At 40.4% G+C, this 25,221-nt stretch overlaps 1 protein-coding gene across 3 annotated transcripts in view; it reads left to right on the forward strand.

Moving 5' to 3' along the window:
• The window catches only part of TENM2 (teneurin transmembrane protein 2), a 2,186,131-nt gene extending 2,161,552 nt beyond the window's left edge, over positions 1 to 24,579 (forward strand). For all 3 annotated transcript variants that reach the window (XM_088454943.1, XM_088454942.1, XM_088454944.1), the window contains 4 exons: positions 4,030 to 4,326; positions 5,651 to 7,265; positions 13,199 to 13,329; positions 22,761 to 24,579. In XM_088454943.1, the coding sequence (XP_088311069.1) occupies positions 4,030 to 4,326; positions 5,651 to 7,265; positions 13,199 to 13,329; positions 22,761 to 23,522 (2,805 nt within the window). In that variant the 3' untranslated portion in view covers positions 23,523 to 24,579. The remainder of the gene's footprint in view (positions 1 to 4,029; positions 4,327 to 5,650; positions 7,266 to 13,198; positions 13,330 to 22,760) is intronic.
• Positions 24,580 to 25,221: the final 642 nt, after the last annotated feature.

Consider the following 25,221-nt stretch of genomic DNA (forward strand, 5'->3'; position numbering starts at 1 on the left):
CTGATCACTGCTAAAAAAAAAAAAAATATATAGTGATCGGGGCTCCGGTGATGTCCTCCCTCCCTCCGGTCAGCTGGTCTCCCATCCTGCACTGGGACCCGGTCAGCTGACCGGGTCCCAGTGCAAGATGAGAGATCAGCTGACCGGAGCAACGGAGGACATCACCGAATCCCAGACTGGAGGTAAGTGTAATTAAGGGGGGGTCGCGATCGCGGGAGTCGGGGCTTAGCCATGGCTGGTCAGCGCATGCGCGGGCACTTGTCACGGTATTATTTGCAACAATACCGTGACAAGTGTGCGGAGGGGATTCGCAGGGACAGAGCTTTATCGCAAGCTCTATCCCTGCCAGGGATATTTAGTAAATCCCTGTTATATTGGCTGAATTCGCAATGCAAATTCAGTCGGTAATATCACACTACAATCTGCATTCCAAATGTGGATTGTAATAAATAGAGCCCATAGACTCAAAGGTAGTGAGAGGTCTGTTCATTAGCTGAAAATTTTGAAGGATATAAAAATTCGTGCCTGTATTTTTTGAGAGATTCAATGATTCAGAAGGATCTGCCTATTGAGGGAAAATGTATTACTGAGAGAGATTATTGGGAAACCTGACACTACCAGCTAACCACAGGATATGAGAATGAGAGGTAGAGAACCCGAGTGAATGCAGGATTATCAAAATATGAATAAGAAGAGAGGAATGTAGGGCAAGATAATAAACCTTGTTGGCTCAATCTAGACTGATAAAGAGAGGGCTCCTTCTTCCGGATGGATTTTACTGTTGTTCTGCAGCTTGTTCAAGGCAGCCACAGGAGACAGAAGAGCAATGACATATGGATGTTAAAGGTCCCCATACATCTGCGACGATGTTGCGATAGGATCGCAAAAGATGTTCCACGATCCGTCGTAGGATCGGTGAAATTCTACATGTTAAATTTCACCGATCTGCCAATCACGATAATTTTCTGATTGTGATCAGCATATCTGTGAAATCCAACATGTTGGATTTCACCGACCCTGCGATGCCGGTTTGCAGGATCGCTACATCGCGGCGATCCGTCGCAGATGTATGGGGGCCTTTAGTTTCTCTATGGAGGGCCATACTTTGGGAAGGGGGTTGAATTATTCCATTGGATACACTGGGCAAGCTGTGCTGCTCTTTTAAAGTTGGGCCACCGCAAATGGAGGGTTTATGTAGAATCTCAATTAAAGACTGAGGTAATTTGGTGAATTAATTTAATAGACCAGATGGGAAACCATAATGTCTTTTTACACCCAATACAGGAAATAAATTGTGAGGTCCAAGATAACAGGTCATTCTTACTAACGGATAAGAAATGAGGGTAATTAAACTATGTTTATAGTATCTTTACTTACAAATAAAACTTTAATTCAACCCCAGTCAATTAAATTGGGAACTATTGTAGGGAAAAAACTTGTGAGTAGAACATTAACGGTATGTTTGAAGGTAGCATCAGCTCTTCTCCTACAGTTATAATTGTGTAATAATTATAAAACAGTGCAGCATCATCCCAAATAGCATGTTAATTCATATTGTAAATGGGGTTTGGTCATGTAGTTATTCTTAGGACAGTTCCAGGTGTATGTTAATCCTGATCTGACCAGAAAATTACTTCTGATCAGAAGGTCCGAGACTACATGTTGCCCTCATCTGTAGCTTATGTTTTACTCTATTCATTTAATTTATCATAACCTAAAATTAATTTTATTGTACAACAACACATGCCAGGTTGGACAGTCTATCTCATGTATTGGGTTTCTAATAAAGTATATCTCCTGTTGTTTCCCGTAGAAGTTAAATTATTAATAAGAAAGGATTGTATTTTATAACTATAGGTACAGTACATAATCAAATATAATCTTTATAAATTATATGAAGGGCTACAGAGTATAAGTCAAGGTCATTGTGGCTGAAAAAACTGTGCAGTCATTATGTAGAGGGCTTTAATATTGCAATATACAGGTGGATGACATTTTGTTTAATGTTCCTGTCATGTATTGCATAATGTTCTTGTCATGGCAGTTTGTGCGTTTATTCACTTCTAAGTGTTTTTCTTTGCTAATAAGGAAATAGTTTTCTGCAGTCTTTCAATGCGTCCATGTTATTCCAATATCAATATCCTGTAAGATAGTGGTCTCCAACCTGTAGCTCACCTAGTTGCAGTACTACCGAGTCAACGAGGAGGAAGTGACCTCTGACGTGTGCTCCCCTGTGACATCGACGCCATGGGTAGAGCCACAGGGAAGCACGTCAGGTGAGACCTGCAGCCTCTACAGCAAGAGTGGGGAACCTTTTTTCTGCCGAGGACCATTTTGATATATATAACATTATTCGTGGGCCCGGTGCAGGCCACGATCCCTCCATGTGACGTCACACGGGCCAGGGCCACAATCGCCAGTGATTACAGCAATGCCCGGAGCATCCTCAGGAGCTGTAAGGGCAGTGGTGTGACCGTCTCAAGTGTCCTAAAGACGCTCCTGGCGGCTTTGCTGCATAGATTCTGGCTGCAGGGTGCCATTCTACGCATCCTGCTATCCAAATGAGGCTAGCAGAAAAAAGCTCAAAGGGCAAGACCCGCGGGCTTTATACGGCCCCCTGAGGTTCCCCATCCCTGCTCTACAGCAATCATCTGACCTGCTTCCCTGTGGTTCCACGCATGGCGTCTACACTATGGCGGAGCAAGTGACTCCCGCCCAGCCCGGCCGGAAAACCACACAGCAGCCCTGCCTATATCTTTTGCTCCTCTACTGCATGTACCTGCTTGGAGCCGGTAATTAACCGTGAAATGTGCCTGTGCTTTAATTTTATTTACAAACTCAACTGCAACAATATCATTGTAATAATGAATTGCATTTTTATTTTCTATGAAACATATTTTTATTTCTTAGTGTCCCCACAATAATAAAGTCATCGTAGATCAGGGTTAATTTTAATATACTGTATATATACACAAATTGTGTATATATACTTAAATATATATATATATATATATATATATTTATTACATACAATGTGTTTATATATATTGTTATATGCAAAATAATGATAGCAATGTGAAATAGTGTTTAGCCATTATGTGGCTATTAATGTTCTAAGGGAAAGTAGGAGTTAGTCTTTTTTATTGTTTTGGTTTCCCATATAATTAATATGACATGGTAATTACGCTCTGCAGTACTACTTTCTTTACACATCAAAATGAAACTGCTCAATTAAGTAAGCACAACCTCTCATAAGCTTTTTTTTCTTTAATAATGTGTATGCATTCTTTTGTGAAACTGTTATTGGAAGCTATATTTAAATGTATTATAGAAGGACACGTCTAACTTTAAAAACTGATGTTACTTTTTCAATGGGAAAGTAGTATTTAGCAGTAAGATGAAAGCGGAATGTATGAGACTGAAAAGAACAGATTATCTTTTGATATTTTGATTTGAGAATATCGCTAAAGACTACATAACAGCTCTGAAATACTCTGTGTGGGTGTACAGACAAGAAGTGTTCAATTTTTATATTAAAACGTTAAGGACTTCTTTTAACATTTCTGTTGTATCATTCCAACAGTGTAAATATTTATGCTGTACATTTTGATATATGTTCCATTGTCAGGATAAAAAAGTACCATGAGTTAGTATAATTTACTGCATATGTCAGTTATTAAACATCTGCGAGAAAAGTACTTTTTAGGTTTTGCTTTATGGGTTTTAGTTTTTCTTGTAGGCACAATGCTCATTAATTTTTGCTGCGGTTGGTCCGAGGGCATTTTGCCCATCCTCAATCTATTGACATCAATGTGGAGTGACCCATTGCTGTGACAATAAAGAATGGATCAAAGGAATTCTGCCCCTATATCAATTGTTGCTTTTTATTCCTTAGAAACACCACAAAGAATATATTCAATAAACTATAAAAGCTAACGTTATATTTTCATCATGCACAAAATGGATTTACAGACATCACCTGACGCTGATTTTCGTTCTAAAAACATTTATCGGTTTTCTTTCTTTTAGGTCCATGGCAGAAACTTATTGTCTATAGATTTTGATAGGAATTCTCATACTGAAAAAATATACGATGATCACCGAAAGTTTACCCTGAGAATTGTCTATGATCAGCTAGGACGACCACTCCTCTGGCTCCCAAGCAGCGGACTTGCCCCAGTCAATGTGTCTTATTTCTTCAATGGCCGATTGTCTGGATTTCAGCGTGGGGCCATGAGTGAAAGATCAGAGATGGACAAACAAGGGAGAATTATTTCCCGCTCGTTTGCAGATGGAAAGTCATGGAGTTATACATATCTTGAAAAGGTAAACTGAATTTAAGGAACAGGTTTGTGAATAATAAAAGATTAATGTGTATCTGAACGTAGACACATGCCCATGTTTGTACACTAATACAGACTTGGAAATAGAGCAATCTTTAGTGTCTTATATACTATAGTAACATTTAGATTTGTGCTAGCATACACCTAGTGTATATTATAAGTGTTTATGTACAGAGGAACAAACTGCATGATATTGTACATAGGGCCTGACTCAGAAATGTATGTTCATCCTGCACCTGCGCAGGACCCGTTCTGCACATTACACTCGCAGACCGCCCCAAGCCGCAGTGTGATTGACATTCTGCTGCATTTTGGGGGAGGAGCGGGGGCGTGGCTGGTCACTGTTCCTGGAAACGGGGGCGTGTTGCCCCCCATTTTTCGGGAGGGTCGAGACCAGGGTCTGTGTCAGCAGATGCAGATTCCTGGCCTCTTACGTGACCTTCACCCGCAGCCTGACCAAAGGAGCAATGGGATCGCAATGTAGCAAGGAGGTGTCTGACACCTCCTTCTGTATTTGCATCTGAGATGGACAATTTGCACAGATGCTTGTGTGCGGCTCTGCAAATCCGTCCATCTCTGAATCAGGCCCTTAGTACAACCTGAAATTTTGTTAAAATGCATAGGAAAATACATAGCTCAACTACCACATGTATTTACATATTTTACAGATGCTCTTTACGCAGCTATAATGTTATAACCCACAAGAGAGAGCCCTAATGCCAGTTAGAATGCAGAGTTTTCATAATCTATTGTGTGCTAATAAGTAATGATTAAATAATAAAGAACAGCAATGTTATTTAAAATAAAATAAAAAAAGAGCAAATGAAACTGAATCACGACTCATGGAGCTGGCTGTCCTGGTAAACTTTGAGTCAGGAATGTTAAAGGTTAAGAACCCGTTCCAGTAGGAGATGTTTGGTATAATCATAGCTTTTGTCTTCCAGGGAGAAGCTCACACTGTTTTATATATATATTTGTAATAAAATATGTTGGAAAATTAAGTCTACAAGCGTGATTGTTTTCCAAAAATATACAGTTTAGCTGAACTACATTTTGCGGCGATAACTGTCATAAAATTTTATGTGCCAAGAACTGTGCATTCGATTAATAAAACTAGCAATCTTTACCATCGTAATTTACAGTTCAAAATGTTATTTCCTTATGTAGGATGTACATTTCTAAATTGTTTTTCAGTGCAGAAAGTGTTTTCCGCATTTGATTAATGATTTCATTTATATACACATATACTTTGTAATGTTTATTGTTAAATAGTATTATATAACTTTTTTAATATATTCTTTTTGCAGTCCATGGTGCTCCTTCTTCAGAGTCAAAGGCAGTACATCTTTGAATACGATTCATCCGACCGCTTATACTCTGTAACCATGCCTAGTGTTGCTCGGCATAGTATGTCAACCCATACATCTATTGGCTACATCAGGAACATATATAATCCTCCAGAAAGCAATGCCTCAATCATATTTGATTACAGTGAAGATGGCCGAATTGTGAAGACATCATTCCTTGGTACTGGTCGACAAGTGTTCTATAAATATGGGAAGCTTTCCAAGTTATCGGAGATCATTTATGACAGTACTGCAGTCACCTTTGGTTATGATGAAACCACAGGAGTTTTAAAAATGGTCAATCTCCAAAGTGGTGGTTTTTCTTGTACAATTCGCTATCGTAAAATTGGACCCTTGGTGGACAAACAGATATACAGGTTTTCTGAAGAAGGCATGGTTAATGCTAGATTTGATTACACCTATCATGACAACAGTTTTCGAGTGGCAAGCATTAAGCCTATAATAAGTGAAACCCCACTTCCAGTTGAGTTATACCGTTATGATGATATTTCTGGAAAAATTGAACACTTTGGTAAATTTGGTGTCATTTACTATGATGTCAATCAGATAATTACTACTGCAGTGATGACATTGACAAAGCATTTTGACACTCATGGACGCATTAAAGAAGTTCAATATGAAATATTTAGATCACTTATGTATTGGATGACTGTTCAATATGACAGTATGGGTCGGGTTATAAAAAGAGAGCTGAAACTTGGTCCATATGCCAACACGACTAAGTATACCTATGAATATGATGGGGATGGTCAGCTGTTAACTGTTGCTGTTAATGACAGACAAACATGGCGTTACAACTATGACCTAAATGGAAACCTGTACCTGTTGACTCCTGGGAATGGTGTACGTCTGCTGCCTTTGCGATATGATCTCAGAGATAGAATAACTCGCTTAGGGGATGTACAGTACAAAATAGATGATGACGGGTTCCTGAGTCAAAGAGGTGCTGATATTTTTGACTACAACTCAAAGGGCCTTCTAACCAGAGCATACAACAAGGTCCTGGGGTGGAATGTACAATATCGCTATGATGGGTTGGGGCGTAGAGCTTCATGCAAAACTAATTTAGGCCTTCATCTTCAGTTCTTTTATGCTGATCTTCACAACCCAACACGTGTTACTCATGTCTATAATCACTCAAATTCCGAAATTATTTCTTTGTACTATGATTTGCAAGGCCATCTTTTTGCAATGGAAAGCAGCAGTGGGGAAGAGTATTACATTGCCTCAGACAATACAGGCACACCACTGGCAGCCTTCAGCATCAATGGGGTGATGATTAAACAGTTACAATATACTCCCTTTGGTGAAATTTACGTTGATTCAAATCCAAACTTCCAGCTTGTCATTGGGTTTCACGGAGGAGTCTATGATCCTTTAACAAAACTTGTACATTTTGCCCAGAGAGATTATGATGTGTTGGCTGGACGCTGGATATCTCCAGATTACACAATGTGGAAGAAAATTGGAAGAGATCCTACTCCTTTCAATTTATACATGTTTAAAAATAACAATCCTCTGAGCACTGAAATGGATTTAAAAAACTATGTAACAGGTAAGTTTTTAATGTTTAATATTTGTTACAAAAAGTATTTACACATAAAACACACGTATAATCTATTTTTATATAACTTGAAATGTTCAATTAAAATGAATCCGCTTTTCTTTTATAAAACATATATTAGTGTTAACAAATATATTTCCTAAAAGTTTCAAGAGCTTATAAAAAATGAAAATATTTCAGGACAATTGTGAGCATTTTTCTTCCTACATAAATCTGACTATTATAGTTTTAAATAGTTGATAACAATGAACAATAGCATTGTATCTAACTGTGCAGGTTAGAGAAATCTGACCATCTCAGGTTCCATTATGGTGTGAAGATTTTTACACAAATTCATGGAAATTAATAGTAACTCACTGCCCAGTACATCTTCTACAATTACAGTACATTCTTGTAATCCTTAAGAAAAGTCGCTTTCCCACTATATTTATGTTTCCTGTATAAATCCTCATACATGTATCATGAGATTTTAAGGGGCCAATTTATCAAACCCTTACTCTGGTAAAATTAATTTTACGATTAGGGCTATTTATTAAGCCCTTAATAGCAGAGAAGTCACTGATTTCTCTGTCATTTACTTAGTTATTGGGGGATAATGCTGCTCCAGTCTCATATCTCTCTGCTCTGGGGACGCCAAAATTTTACCCAATTCAAGCTTTGGAGAGAGCTAAATTGGAAAGAGATAAAGTACCAACCAATTAGCTCCTAACTGTCATTTTTCAAACACAGCCTATAAACTGACAGTTAGGAGCTGAGTGGTTGGTACGTTACCTCTCTCCACTTTATCGCTCTCCAAGTGAATAGTGTAAAGTTTTACAGCAAAGAAAGTTTCAGGTTCCGCAACTGCTAAATGCTAATAATTCTTAGAAGCTTAGTGCCTAGAGTTAGAAATAAACATGAACACAGTTAGCATGATGGTGCTATGTATGTTGAAAGGGACAGACAGACTTACTGCAGATCAATATCAGGTTTAGTAGTAGTAAATAGAAGACTTCTCCCAGAAATAATTTTCAGTTATTGTGTAACAATGGTACCATTTTATTTAATAGTGTAATCTGTATGGTGTCTGAATGGAATAAGGCTAACTGATTAGTGTCTCTTTTCCTTTACAGCATAAATGGCCATTTACTGACAATTTGCACTGTCTAAGTTATACTAATCTTCCATTATAAAATGTCATATAAGACATTACAAAAAGGAACAGCTAGATTTGTTCCGTGATTACAACTTTGAAACCAAAAATAGTTAAAAAAAAATCAAAAATAATAATAATAATGACGGCGAGTAATGTGAGTGTGGGGACTGAACTTTTTTTTTTGCAAGGGGACTGACTAGTGGGGTCAAATGCATTTCATATACTTAAAAGCTTGATCCAGCCATTGTCTTGTTAATTAAACTTTATTAAACAAGACTGCCTCACATCTAAGTAGTTATGTTAAATTACCATAATTATGTCGATATAAAAAATAGCCTTCAGAATTATACTTTAAGATTGAGTTGTAATTTTACTTCTTTACGGGGGTCACAGATCACCTGCATAGCATGAAATGTATTAAGACGAAGGAGTTTCTACTATTTAGGCTGGTTTGGCCAATTACAAATTATAGAGCAAGTTAATGGAATACAAAACATCGATACATCCTAAAGACTGTCCTAAATAATATACCTAACTTGTCTGGACTTAGCTATGTTTGCTCATCATTCTATATACATACCCCAATTGTTGCTGATGCCATATATAGGACGGAGATGTGGGGCCAATGTACTAGGGTGAGAGTTTAGAAAATGGGAGAGATTAGCAGTAAACCTCTCACACTAATACATTGATCGAGTTGTATTTTCAGTACAGGAAACACTTGGATGAGAGTTCAAAGTCTTGAGAGTTTTTTGAGTCTGAAAAACCTGCGCGTTTCCTGTTCTGTGACTTTATTACATTGGCTGAGTTTACAACCGTGACCGTTTTCTCTCACATTTCCTAAACTCTCACCCTATTAGATTTGGGCTGTGGAATTTGTTCTGTGTAGTTCGGTGGACTTATTAGTTATTACACAGGGACATGGCCAGTGATTTAGCAGAAAACTAACCGGCATTGCGGTCTTTACAGTTTCAGCTTTTTGTCTTTAATCATATTTACTTTGGTATCAAAAGGATGCATGCGCAGACTGAAAATATTGGCAGCTAGCGTGCAGCATCGACACTGCGCCCACCTCATAATCAAGCCCACAATGCTAACTGTGGCCATATTGTAAATAAAAGTTAATACCTCTTCTTGGCATCTCCTCTCACCCAATTTGTAGTTGTTAATTGTGTTGCATTGTATGATAATGGTGTGTGTTTTTAGGCATTGTATTACTGTTCTTATATGCTGACAGGTGGCAGTCACTGCATACTTTAGCAGTATAATATTGTATATAAAGTCATTCACACTGCAATGCAAACAATGATTAAAATATTGACATTTTGTAACAAAGACTGTGTACAGGGAGACTTCTGTTTAATAGTTGAAGTTATTTATATAACGCACACATATTACACAGCACTTTATAAAGACTATTTGGTAATTTGCATTACTCCCTGCCCCTGTGGAACTTACAATCTATATTCCCAATCACATGGGCACAAATACACTAGGGTTCATTACTTTGTCAGAAGCCAATTAACTTACCAGTAAATTTTTGGACTATTGGGGGACATTTGAGTACCCATAGGAAACCATAGCAATATGGGGACAACATACAAACTCCACACAGATGGGACCCTGTTTCATAGTTGCCTACTATGCTGGAATTTACTGGATACTCCAAAATTTGGGGAGGGGGAGGTGCATTGTTCACATATGCCACCCTCTTCTCCTGTGAAGTTGGCTGGGCCAATGACTGGCCACCTCTGTGGGGAATTAGTGAAAATTGGAGATGTTAGTGGTCGTGAAATGCCTCTGTTCTGACTACACTACGCAACCCCTTAGAGTCCAATTTTATTGCCAGAATTCACACTAATTGGTCTCTGGCTCTGCCTAAATTGTTCTGTAACGTAGAGATGAGCCGTTTGGATTCGGGGATATGCGATATAATTGAATTTTGAAGTAACGAGTCGAACCGAGGCTTGCCCTCTGTCAGATTTCTCCTACTTTCAATTCCTCCCTGAAGCAGCTACGACTTTGTGAGTGTGCATAAAGCACTGCACAGATTTGTATTATCTGTGCAGGCTTCTCTATGTGTTAAAAATAGAAGAAAATGGAAAACAGGAGGAAATTTACAATTTCTTCTATTACCAGACCAGATTCAGAGGTCTTGGACCCCACTGGTTTTTTTTTTAAGTGATTCATCTCTTTTATTTTTAAGTTAATAATTTATCTTTTCTACTAGGTTTTTTCATTTCTGGCTATTAGTTCTTGATTAATGAAAACATTCTATAGGGTTATATAGTTTATTAAACTGCCACACTGTCTGCCACTGCAGTGCACTATGTTTCATGTATGTGCTACTGTATATTCTTTTAAATTGCAGTGTTTGTTCCGCTGCTATGTCGCTTAGTTTAGCCAGCCAGCTCGCTGCAGCCTTTGGCCAATTTTGGTGAAAACAATATTGTGAGGTGGTCATAATTGACTGTAAATGACTATAAATGAATGGTACTGCTGTTAATAACACTGTAGGAACAAAACAGGTCCACATTACATGATTTTAGCTGTTTTTATTAATTTTGTAAGAAATCCAAAACAAAAGCACGAGGGTGGTTTTGCAGAAAACCGTGATAATCTAGAGGACCACTGGATGAATTTTAATGCAGTTTTCACTATTCTATAGAGCATTTGTCGAGGAAGGTTTAGGTGTATGAAACACTAATATATGACAAAAGGGAGCCGAGCAGTGCCGAGTCTAGTAAAGCAATTCAATGAAAAAACGGCGTCTGAGCGCTTTCTTGGCTTACGCTGCCTAAACCGTTAAACTTATATCACATCGATGGACTTTACTTTATACCATGTAGAGATTTATACGTATTATCCCGCAAAAAATGATGTAAGCCCTGTAATCTGATACATAATTTAAGTTTTTCCCTTTTATTACTGTTCCTATTTCATTTATGTGAAAAATGATTCTTTAATTATAAACGAGTCCAATTCCTGGGAAGAGTCTGCTTTGGCATGACAATAAATAAAGCACAGGAACAGACACAACGTGGCAGGAGCTGACCTAAGTGGGGACTGTTTTTCTCATGGACAACTGTATGTGGCCCTTTTGCATGTCACGTCAAAGCAAAATCTTTTCCAGTTGGCGTTAGGAGGAAATATGACTAATGTCATCTACAAGGCAATCTTATAAGACCTTGGTTGGGAAAGAGTGTTGGCGAGTGGGTCACTAATCTCTAATATAAAAAGCCAGAGTAGTTTAAAGCAATTACGAGTTGCCATGATGGTAAATATAACATGATATGTTGCAATAAGACATGAGACAGCGCTCTGCTGACAATAACACACACACAGACACATCAGACAAAACTTTTCCTGTAATGTTGCGTCACTATAAAAATTTGGATTTTTTTCTTTGCAGATATTATTAATATATATATTATAAAATGTTCTTTGTGCCTGCCATGTCATATGATAAAATGTATGTAATAAATGGCTAGGCACACCTGTATGGCACTGGCTAGCTTACAAAGAAAAGCAAAATCATTATATAATATTTTAAATGTACTGTACTGTGTTGTACACTGTGATAAAATGCCTACCTATGCATTTGGAATCATTTAAATGTGCAGCAGACAATACTTTTTTTAATGTTTTGTGCTTTAAATTTTCTAAATGAAAATGCAAAACTAAAAATGATCAAAAACAATTCACTAACTGTGCTAATAATTCAGTTAGTATAGAGGCTATAGAGGCACTGTTGCCACAGTCTTGTATAATTAGAGAGCACTGAACAGTAGAAATTAAATACTAGCCATTGACAGTATATTCCAACCACTCTGTGTGCAATTTCAGTAGAAATATTGCTGAGAACGGCAATGGCACATATTGTGATGTACAGTATTGACTAGAGATGTGCGCAAACCCTTTCGTTTCTTTTTATTTGGATTTGGTTCTAATTCATCATCGTGTTGCACCATCGGCAAAACCACCCTCAAGTGTTTTGGTTCGGACTCGGTTTTGGACTCCTTAAAAATTTATAAAAAATTTGATAAAAACAGCTAAAATCATGTAATTTGGACCAGTTTACATGCAATCCAAAACCAGAGTTCGGTTTTTAATTTTCCTAGAAATGTCCCGAACTGACAGCAGACCCAAGCTGGGACTTAGTTCTACTCGGAAACCCAAAGTGATTTCGAACTGCAATTCGATTCGCAATTCCTAAGTTTTGGGTGTGTTTGTATTTCAGAAAAACCAAACCTCACATCTCTAGTATTGGCCAGCAGTCACTGTAGTTATACTGTAGTATGTGCAGGAAAATTGGCTGGACTGATGAATAGAGGAGCAGGACACCCTGTGCACTGGCTTACAGCTTCTGCAGAGGGCCCCAGTATTCACAGTAAGTTATGGTCCCCCCACACACATTTGGCCACACATCCCTAGTACCTGTACCTACATATCTCTTGTCAGCCCTGTACAGCAGTGAGGCAGCTATTTGGAGAAGATGGGCACAAAGGCATATACAGTATCCCAACATCAGTGATCATTTCTATTCTGCTCCTGAACGATGTACTTTAGCTGAAGGTGGTGTCTAAATGGCTTGTATGGCAATCCAGTCTTTAGAATAATTGTACTATTGTAATATAGTGGTACTGTATTATATGACAATGTATTTACAATACTTAAATCTGGAACAGGGGTCTCATGACAATAAATTATGAAATCTTTGCCTTGAATGGTATCACAGTCTTGCATATGTACAAAATAAGTAACTGTGATAATTATATATTTTCAATAGATGTGCAAAGCTGGCTGGTGATGTTTGGTTTTCAATTGAGTAACATCATTCCTGGCTTTCCAAGATCCAAACTGCACTTTGTGCCACCCCCATATGAGCTGACTGAGAGTCAAGAATGTGAAAATGGACAGGTAAGCGGTGCAGCTTCCATATTGCCATAGATCAGTGTGATATCTTGCAGTTCCACTTGTATCACTTCAAGATGGGCTTTTATTATAATGATCTCACACACAATATGCATTTTGCCTGCCTAGGTAGTTATGGTAATTGCAGTATCATTAGCTCTGTGTGTGTATACCCTTGAGTTGTTTCTTGATTAACAATGGCACAGGGAAATTTGAAGGTAACTGGCCATCTGTTCCATCTACAGTATAACAACATACTCCTTTGGGATTTTATTACTTGAAATAAAATATAGCTTAGAGCTACTGCACTGCATATATGTTTTATATATGCAATAAAACCAGTGTTAGGTTTATCTGAAACAGAGAAATGGTTCGTTTTATGTGGAATATCACATTTATTTGCTTCACTAACTCCCAATCTATTTGAAGGACATGCAGTGCACAGCAAGCTATTTAAAGCAGCAGTAGGAACCCATTATAAGTCTACAATGAAGGGTCACAGAATACAATTGTGGGATCTTAAAAGCAGCTGCATAGATTAATGTGCAATAAACATTTAATTAACAAAGTAACAAAATATCAGAGCTAAACTGGTTGTGTCCTAAACCCCAGGCCACTGCATGCCTATTACAGCTCTGAAGCATACAAGGCACAATAATGTATTCGGATTCTAGTGCCAAACATCCCTTTTGCTGGCATATGAGCGATACAGCTCTGTGACAAGCTCCACACCAACAAAAACTGCATAAATAGAATATTTATGATCTGCTGTGTGTTTTTCTGTGATAAAGGACATTAGTGCTAGCAGCAAATTCAGTGCTTGGCCTTTAGATTATAGAAGGTGATTATGACACAGAAATGTTTCAGCAACCATACTGTCAATTTTTTCCTGCATTTATTTACATTCATAGTTATCACTTGTCCATTTTCATGTTAAGGAAAAAAATAAGACTAATCTGCATATTAGGACATTATTGTTAACCTTTTGTCTTGCATTGTGTAAAAATGGTTTGCTTTGTCACCAAATTACAATTGCTGAAAATGACTTATGACTCTAGGGGGCAGATTTAATTAGCCATGGGTTGTGTAGCGCGGTCACTTCCCAAGAAAGGTGTAAGACAAAATCATTGTTAACTGTTGCCTTGTTGCTGCTCACTGATGGATCATGGGTCTCCTGGCACCTGGCACGTTACTTAAGAGAAGAGACAGCAGGACACAAACCGTGGCGAATAATGGCTCATAGACACTAGACGATATGCTCCATGACCGATATCGTCAGTGTTTGCCCTTGAACTCCCGGGCAAAGACATAGGGCCTGATTCAGAGCCGGACGCAATTAGCGCTCGCTCAGAAAAAGGGGGTGGCTATTCAAATGATCCGTTCGCTCTTTGCGGTCTGTTGACGCCTCCATGTCTGAACGAGCTAACAAAACTTGCGGACGTTTATTTGAAAAATACGCCCCCTGGCTGCTCGCATCATACGTCATGTCCGCTATTTATTAGATTAATCGAGTACATCGAACAGCGTATGAACTGCTCGCTATTCTTGTGGTTGGTTTTTCCTACCACTATATTGCGAGCAGTTTTGACTATAAAACAACCAGGTGATGTGGTCAATGACGCTGCTGTTGTAATTATGCACACCAATAAAACGCCCGTTTTGACCTTTAAGCACGCCTGCGTTCTTAATTCCACTCCCCGTTTTCAAGCACCTTCCCCTGTTACCACCCACATACGCCTCATCCTGTCACTCAAAGTAGCAGGCATTCGCTATATAGCGAACAAACGATTTTCGGCCGCACTGACTGGTTCGCGCATGCGTATTATAAACCGTATGCATGCGCAGAAGTGCGAACATCGCTCGGAACAAGCGTACTGCCACTTACGAGCGGCTCTGAATCAGGCCCATAGTGCATACGCACTAAACGATGTTGCTAACGATATCACTCAGTGACGTCATCCTACCACATCTCCGAACAGGCAGTTCCTGACAGTAGTGTCAGATTGACCTGCATGTTCGGAGGACAGCAAACATCGTTAACGACCCGTGGGAGCACGCATCGTTGGTCGTTTAGTCCATACACACTGAACGATATATGGTTCAACAATATCGTTATCGTTCATAAAAATCGTCTAGTGTGTATAGGTCTTAAAACTTATTGTTAATTATTTTAACTTCTAAAGCTGATTACAACTGGCATTACCGTTCAAGTGCAGTGTATATCCGATTGATATGCACTGAATGCATTAGCATGCATTTGTGAATATGTCCAATTAATTTCAATGAGGATTCTAGTATATAGAAATCCCACTGAAATGAATGGACCATTGAAATTAATGGAAGAAGCCACTCTAGTAAATAAATTACAAACTTACTCTCTTCTTATTTCTCAACCACCAATAATCAGCCAGGACTTATTCACACTTACACAAGGGATGGTTGTCCCCCTGGCATTGCAGTATTAAACCCAGTCTGGTCAGTGCACTGCTCCAGTATGACACAGAGAATACCAGCCCACACTTAAAATCACTGGAGTAACTCCTAGGCAGTGTGTACTAGGGTAAGAAGAAATATTGGAACTCTTGGAGTGGCAACATGACCAACTCAGTGGTCACAGTGTAATGTTGACAGGTCCACATGACCACTGCCCATTATATTGTACAGATATTGTGTAAAAAGTACATAAAACCAAATTTGAAAAAAAAAAACTGAAACACTGTAATAATCTTGTTCACCACTAATATAAATAATATTCTTTTCCTTTGTCCCACTATAATAGAATGATAATTATTGCATATTGTCCTCTCCTTTAGGGGCCTATTCATCATAAGTAAAAATTCTCTGGAGGTAATTAGTTTTAGAACTCGCATGGAGTTCTACCTAATTACCAGAGGAATTCATCATTCCTCCTCTGCATAAGTATCTATTCTGAAAAGCTGTCATTTTTGCGATGACAGCTTTTCGGGAAATAGATACTGTTCCCTGCCTGCTCTAACTTACCGCAGCTGTAATCAGTGCTGTGTATGCGGTGTGACATCCGTAAAAGCAGCACATGTGCAGCACTGCCTACAGCTCCGGTAACTCTGTGTCCGACCCCAACCCCCCACCCCCGGCCTTACTGTCCCCCACTTACCTGGCCGCTGCAGCCGCCTCCGGCTCCGTCTTCTGTTCTGACACTGTGTTCTCCCGGCAGAACACAGTAAAGTTTAGAAAAAAAATAAATCTTTTTTGTTTTCAAAACTTTACTGTGTTCTGCTGGGAGCAGGGCCACCGAGAGGGTGGAGAAGCAGGTACAAACTACCGGGCTTGCTGGAAAACCCAGCTTGACTGTCCCCCATTTATCTGGCCGCTGTAGCCGCCTCCAGCTCCGTCTGCTGTTCTGACACTGTGTTCTCCCAGCAGAACACAGTAAAGTTTAGAAAAAAAAAAACTTTTTTGTTTTCGAAACTTTACTGTGTTCTGCCGGGAGCAGGGCCGCCGAGAGGGGGGAGAAGCAGGTACAAATTACCGGGCTTTCTGGAAAACCCCGGCGGGGGCCCGGGTCCGGCACCGCTCCCCCCCCTCTTACATCACAGCAGCCCAGCACACGCTGCTATGTGCTGGGCTGCACTGGGAGACTGCTCGCGGCTGCTAAGAAGCAGCCACAGCAGTCTCCTACGCCTGTGGGGGGAGCGATCAAGCTGATGACGCCCCCCACTGGTTATGCGCCGGGATGAGGGGGTTCACTGCCACACCTCCCATGATTAGGTCACACCCCCTTTTTTACCGGGTCCGGCACGGCTCTTGACGGGCCTGGCCGAGAGAACACAGTGTCAGAACAGCAGACGGAGCCTGAGAAGCGACCAGAGGGAGCCGGCAGAGGACCTGCCCAGCTGACAGCAGGTAAGTGTAACCCACTGTACGCCACCTGAGAGTGGCGTAGAGCAGCACCATCAAATTCCGAAAATATATAATTTTCTGAATTTGATGAATATCCTAATTTCTAATTTCCGTGTAAATTAACGCAGGCGGACTTATCCAGGAGATATCAGTGATATCTCCTGTGTTAAGTGTGTTCATGAATACAAAAAAAAACGGTAATTAAGGAAAATGTCCTTAAAACTGTTATTTTAGTGTTGAATAGGCCCCTTAATTACAAAATAATGTGATGCAATGGTATATGTTCTCCTTGTGTGAACTAAAGAGAGATCCAAATTAGATTGGATTAAACATTTTCCTTTTGGAGAATATGTCCCTTTGCATTACACATGGTGGACATTTCCCATTCAAATACATATTTTTGAAGTAAACAAAGGGAATCCAAGTGGAAAATAAGAAACAACAAAGGACAATTCAAAGTGCCCTGTTTGGAGCCATACCTCGGGCAAGTACAGAATCTCTAGAATAGGGGTTCCACCCTGCCAGAGTGGCATGACCGGAAAACATGGGATGTGGCTAGTATTTTACAAATGTGCTAGGTGCCCTTCAGCTCCTTTACAATGCACAGGTAATGCTGCCTGTGCTACTGTCAGGTGGGTGCTACTCACCCTTCATGAACATTGCAGTGTGAACATATGTAATGACTGTAGTAGCAGACTGTGGCCCTCATTTATCATCGAAGCATAACCTCTTTAGCACTCACTAAAGGGATTATGTTGCCCTTTCTGTATTTAACAAACAGCCATAATCTAAGATTACTGTTGTTTGTCAAGCATCGATCTCACCATCTTTTAGATGGCAAGAGCGATGTGGTACCCATTGCCGGCAATGGAGACCCGGCGGTGCTTTTCCGGCTTCAACGAAGCCTTCCAGGCACTGCCGGATGCCCGTGTCATGCACATGCACATACGGACCGTCACACATGCCAGGAGCCCAGCGGAAGACCTCGGAGAGGAGGAGGACTTTGCGTGACCTCGCCGGAGGGGTAATTATTGGTAAATACCAGTAAATTCTTTGTATCACAGTGATACTAAACGAAAAATTGCGCTGGTGTTTACCATCGTTGATAAATTGGGGCCAAAGCCCTGACAGTGCGTGACAACCACCCAAAATCGGGACTGCCCCACCACTCAGAAGAGGTTACAGACTATCCTGCTCTCTGCTATCTGTTCTTGCAGCTTTCACTACAGAACCAATGAGACAACACTCTAGGCCCAGGGTAGGTGCAAGGAATCTTGGCACCCTAGGCAAGTCATTATCACACTGCCAGCCCCGCCCCCACCACCACCGCCACTAAACACTACCAAGTCCCTCTTGTGAAAGTGTGCAGGTGGCGTCTTATAAGTTCAACAGCCGCCACCTGCTATGAGGGCAAGGATGTCTCTAAAGGCCGGCACACACGACGGGTCCCAGCTGGGTGCTGGAATCGTCAAGTGCGTACACACTTACCAATGCTGGGAGCAACAACATGACAGAAGGCGGCATGGCCCCCGCTGATGATATCACCCATCGGACGTGCATGCAGGTCCGATGGGTGATGTTATTGACCACATCGTCAGAGACATAGCGGGTACACACTGGCCAATGTGCCCAATATGTTGTACGATCCGCCGGCCTTTAGAGACAAAGCCAGAAAAGAAATATGCCCATGCTCAGTTTTACCCATAACATACATGGTACCAGCAGCATGGCAATATTAATGCCATAAATGTATACAAAACAGAAAAACTTTTGCTATCAGCGCTAACAACAATATATTGCAAATTTATGTGTGTGCAGCAAATAAAACAAAGGGGATTTTGTCATGATTTGATCAAAGCATTTCAGCCTGCAGCCCAGCATCAAGGGACCCCATTTTTCTGCAGGTCCCTACACTAGCATATATGCCCAGCACATCATTACATTACAGTTAAATGTACTCACCTCCTAGATACAGAGGGACACATCTATACAGGGGCTGGCTGTTAGCCACACACAACTAGGCCATTTATAGCCTTAATAGAAAGCTGCCATGATAGCACAAGGCAAAATTTTGAAACAAAACAGAAAATAAATATGCCCACGCTCGATTTTAACCATATCATACATGGTACCATATATGAAGTACATATATTTCCCAATCCCTACTGCTGTGTGGTCTCCCTACTATGATAGTCTGTGTTTCCTTGTCCGCACCAATGTTTATCCCCAGCCGCACCGCCCTGCATCCGTGCCTTCTCCACAGCCATGCTGCTGTCTTTCTCTCATCTGTGGCACTCTTTCTTCCTCCATCTGCACTACTCTGGTCACCCAACCATGCAACTGTCTCCCCCACCACCCGCACCACTCTGTCTTCCTCCCCATCCACACCAATCTGTCTTCCCCAATCCCTACTGCTGTGTGGTCTCCGAACTATGGTAGTCTGTGTTCTCTCATCCGCACTAATCTGTCTTTCTCCATCTGCACCTCCCTGCAGTCATGCCACTCTGTTTTCTTCTGCACCACTGCCTTCTCCTAAGCCATGCCGCTGTCTTCCTTTCCTCTGTGGCACTCTTTCTTCCTCCATCTGCACCACTCTGTCCCCCCCACCCACACTACTCTATCTTCATACCCATCCACACTAATCTGTCTTCCCCAATCCCTACTGTTGTGTGTTCTCCTATTTGTGCTAGTCTGTATTCCCTTATCTGCACCAATCTGTCTTTATCCATCTGCACTGCTCTGTCTTCCCATGTCCATGTCACTCTCTTCCCCATCCATGTCGCTGTCCCCCCAAACCGTGCCACTCTGTTTCCCCCCATCTGCACCACTGTTTTCCACCCATCTACACTACTTTGGCTACCCCCCCCTCTGTACTGCTTAAGCTTCCCTCCTCTACACGCCTTTGTGTCTCACCTATCCACGCTGCCACGTGTCCTCCCCCCATCCACACCACTTTTATCCCATCTGCACAGCTCTATTTTCTGCTTTGACCCCAGTTGCATAGACTGCATGTGTGTATTCCAATGAGCACACAATTCTGTGAATTAGCAGCTCCACCATTTTGTGAGTGACAGCAATCTCATTCAGTGAGAGTGCTGAATCTGCAGTTAACCACAGGGTGTGATGGCATACCATATCTGTATCGCGCAAGGAACACGTCCATTAAGGCATAATTTCATTGCTTTTTGAAGTTTGAGTGGCAGAAAATCAATAGGTGTATGACATTTCAGATCATGTCTAAGTAGCCTTAATGGGACATGTGAAACCGTAAGGTTTTTTGTCTATGGAATTTCATAGCTTTTTTAAAATTTATTAACTATCAGGGTTTGGATGAGCAAACCGGGCCACCTGCAGGGGAGAAGGGCAACAAAATGGTACAGGGGACAGCACACAGGATTCATTTTGCAATCCAATTAGCAACTTGCACTGAATCAGTCAGACTGAATTCGTAACTTTACACTCGCTCCGAGGCTCGTGCACGCGCATTGCGCACGCTGCATGTGCGCACTGGCCGACCATCGACCCGCTTGCGAGCGCTATGCATTCGCGAGCGGGTCTGAATCTGGCCCTGTGTACACCCATTGTAGATTTGGTGGTCAATGTTACTGTTTATAAAATTGGTATACTGTATATAGCTTTAGGGGCTCATTTATTATACAGTAGGTCAATAAAAACGTTACGCTGGAGAAAACAGGTTCTTTGCCCTATACAGTTCCTCAAAAGATAGGCACTGCAATAAGAACTGCTGGGTTCTTGTTTTGTTTGCATTTTTTGTATATATTTTATTCTATATATTTTTTTTTTTTTTAATTAAGTTCTACTGCGCATGTGTGATCTGGTTAGTCAGACACACATGTACATATGCCCTCTGACTTGCCCAGTGAGGTGGTAAGTTAATGCTTTCTGCTTCAGCCAGTATGACATTTTTAGCTGAGCTGCCCTGATTATTTTATTGATTAATTGCAATGATAGTTGATTTTTTTTAATAAAAAAAAAAATCCAAATTAAAAAATTAAAAATGCTTTATATGCATAAAGATATCCCTTAGTGCATGTTTAGACCATGTTTCTTTGACAAACGAGTGGCTGTATAAATGGCGAGGCACTCTAGGGCTTTAGATCCTACCTGAACAATTTTCATCCATTGCTAGAAGTTATCCTGTTACCACCGTGCCTTTCAGAGTAGCTGGCTCCTGTCACATTCTGTTTGTTCCTGTCCAAAATGCAGCATGAGCAAATTGTGAAATTCATGCAGCCAAATCTGGTGCCTGCACCACTATCAGAGTGGGTCGCTCTTATTGCATACTATTTATAATATATAGTTACAAACTTTGGCAAAGCACTCTTTATAAACAAGCTTCTGCGCCATTGGCGGATTTTACCTAGGGGCTGCAGGTCACCCAGTAAAAATTCACCACTGCACCCAGGGCCGGTTGGAAGGTTTCTTGGCACCCTAGGCATAGCTTTAGCCTAGCGACTCTGTCCCTTTCCCTCCCCCCTCCCCCCACACACTTCCACCTCTTTAGTCCTAAGGGTCCATAGTGCAGATGACTGTGCACAGATGCATTTGCACATGCTTATATTCTGAGTATACACAGTGTAAATTCACACAACATATGCTAGGTAAACATTCAACACCGCATCAGCACCATAATTCATATTGAATATTAGATGGAGCATGAAGTTATGATCCATCCAATATATAATGCAACTTCTGTAATAATACTACGCCACCTGACGTGTGAGCTGCCCCAAAACGTGTCTGACTGTAGTTTGGACTGAATATACCATAAATGTTTAGAAATACCTCAAGTCACCTGTGTATTTTCAAAGAGGGGGAGAGGGGAATAGGACAGACACGGCTACCGGTCTGCAATGCTGAACTAGCCAGGCATGTTATACATGAATAGAAGAGCGGATTTAAAGTACGGGTGCAACAGCTGTCTATATAATCCGTTTCTGCTATCAGTACTAATTAGCAAAAGGATGTCTTTCATTTTTGTGCTGGCGACTTCAGTCACCTCAACTGCGTCCCTCAGGAGCCGGAGCCCTTAGGCAGCTGCCTAAAACTGCCTAATGGTAACACCGGCCCTGGCTGCACCATCACCGCAGTGAGCTACTGCTCCAGTCCTGGGTTATGAGAGGTGCTCATATTAATTTGCTATTTTTGTTTGTTTAGATCAATGTGCTTTTATATTAATTTTTTGCTGAGCGCAATTTTGCAAAATACATTTAAGACCTAATATTTTCCTTAGTCCTTACTATTGAAACAGCCAGTCCTAAAATGACTCCAAGAACAGAAAGAAATTGCAAACATTATTGGCATACATATTTATAAATATCTTATATTTATGAACTTATTTGCTGCTTAATACAAGACTTTCTCGAATAGTTGGATAACTTTTCTAATTTCAAGTGATTAACTTTTGTACCAAATTAAGGGCAAAATGTAATTAAGTCAGTATTGCATGACCTTCAGAAATCTGTACAGTCTAGCTACCATGGTTCACTGAATTACTTTTTAACTTTCCACAACTAATTCATTTTTCTGTCTTACAGCTAATTACGGGTGTTCAACAGACCACTGAAAGACACAATCAAGCATTTATGGCATTGGAGGGTCAGACGATAGTAAAACGACTGCACGCAAACATAAGAGAAAAACTGGGACACTGGTTTGCAACTACTGTTCCTATAATTGGAAAAGGAATAATGTTTGCAATCAAGGAAGGCAAAGTGACAACAGGAATGTCTAGCATTGCCAGTGAAGACAGTCGGAAAATTGCTCTGGTTCTTAACAGTGCTCACTATCTGGAGAAAATGTACTACAACATAGAAGGAAAGGACACACATTATTTTGTGAAAATCGGCTCATCTGACAGTGACCTAGTCACCTTGGGTTTGACGACAGGTCGTAAATCACTTGACAGTGGAGTAAATATTACAGTTTCCCAGCCCACTCTGCTAATAAACGGAAGGACTCGCAGGTTTACAAACATAGAATTACAGCATTCATCCCTTATTTTAAATATCCGCTATGGATTGACTGTCGACACTCTGGATGAAGAAAGAGCAAGAGTTCTTGACCAAGCACGCCAGCGAGCACTGAGTGCCGCTTGGGCAAAAGAGCAGCAAAAGGCACGAGATGGTAAGGAAGGTAGCCGTTTATGGACTGAGGGCGAAAAACAGCAACTTTTAAGCACAGGAAGAGTTCAAGGATATGAGGGGTACTATGTTCTTCCGGTGGAGCAGTACCCTGAGCTTGCAGACAGTAGCAGTAACATCCAGTTCTTGAGACAGAACGAAATGGGAAAGAGGTAACAAATTAATCTGCAGTCATCCATTCCTGGATGAATCAGTATTAACAACTGTTATCTCCTCTCCTAAGGAGATGAAGACCTAATTGGGGCACTAGGCTGAATTGTTTTGAGACAGTTAAGTAGCAGGAAAGCTCACATTTTTTGAGTTGTCTGCTGCTGAAAACCACAAATTGAAGTGGACTCAAAGCCTGACCTAAAATACAACACAACTAAACACAAAGTACCCCTGTGATATTACCCACTTCTTCTGGGTCTCTGCTAAATAATAAAAAAGGCCTCCAATTACCTCACTTCTTTGACATGTGAGTAAAGTTTCAAATATTTCAAAATGGCCACCTTTACAAGATCTTTTGCTGAAAACTACTAAGACTGCTTCTTTGATAAGTATTCCGATGTTTTGATTTAAGAAGAATGCTTACTGCATTGAAACAAAAAAATAAAATAAAGACTTTGGAGTGATTTGTAGAAATAATTCTAAAGCAAAGAGCACTGGATAGACTCTGACAAGAAAACACAAACTTGACTTGCACTCTTATCCCAAAATGCTCTGACTTAATTTATTCATACAGTGGGTAGAGTGTGACGTGTGAGTCAAAATGGAGGCTTTCACTACAGTTAAATTCATCCTCTTGTTTGTATTTGAGAAATCCATTGTGGACAATACAGTATAACACAGTTACAGGGTGTAGTCTGTCTAGAATCAGTAGTTTGTTGGTATCAGTTCCAGTAGAGATGTGGGCATTGTGACACTATCGCAAGTGGGCACCTCTTCTGATCACCCTGTTCATATAAAAAGGCCAGATGGCACAATCACTGTTTCAGATTAAAACTAGAAATGTGTTTGTTTGGTCAAAACAATAAACTGAGACAATCACCTTACAGTCACTACAAAAAAAATGATTATGAACTTTGGTATTTTTTTTTTGTAATATACATGTATGAACTGTTCATTGAGTTTTTATATTATTTTAATTTGCTGCTAAATGAAGATTAGAGACAGGCAAAGATAATTTATGGCAAAGTGTTTAAATTGTTTATACATAAATAAAGTCTCTAAAACTGTGGATGCTTGTTTTGTGCACATGGCCTATCTTTATAAGCATACAATGTAACAAGCCTATAAAATATAGTTGTGAGATTTGCTTACATCTGGAAAACTACTAATTACAGTATGGGTAAATTGTAATGTGTGATCTTAGTTTCCACAAAAGAAAGAGGGATTGCATGTTCCTCCATCTTACCTTGTATGGACCATCCATATTCGCAATGCCTCTTATGCAATATACGTAGTATATACAGAAACAAACCACTTTCCTGCCACATTATGGACAGCAAATAAGCAATATCTATTTCTGAGAATGGATCCCATAGTGCTGTCTTTACAGTGAGAAAAGTCCCAGAACATTTGTCTAACAGACAAATTAACAGACCACAGCCTGTAGCGGATCTAAAAGTCATCACATCATTGCCAGGAGAGCAGGGCCATACTAGGGGGTACTGTTGGGGCTTATCAATTTCCTGTTTATTATCATCCTCACTTGTAGCTTCCTCTTCTTTTATCCCCAGAATCTCCTGGCCTCCCCTATCTCTTTCCTGGCCCTTCCCCATGAGGCCATGGCCCTTTTTCGGGTGCACATCTTATGTCACTATTTGATGGGGGGATGGGGGCGCCAATGCACTTTCTGGCACAGGGCACCACA

The sequence above is a fragment of the Taudactylus pleione genome, unplaced genomic scaffold (genome assembly GCF_031769625.1).
Source record: "Taudactylus pleione unplaced genomic scaffold, aTauple2 ptg000637l, whole genome shotgun sequence".
Classification (NCBI taxonomy): Eukaryota; Metazoa; Chordata; class Amphibia; order Anura; family Myobatrachidae; genus Taudactylus; species Taudactylus pleione.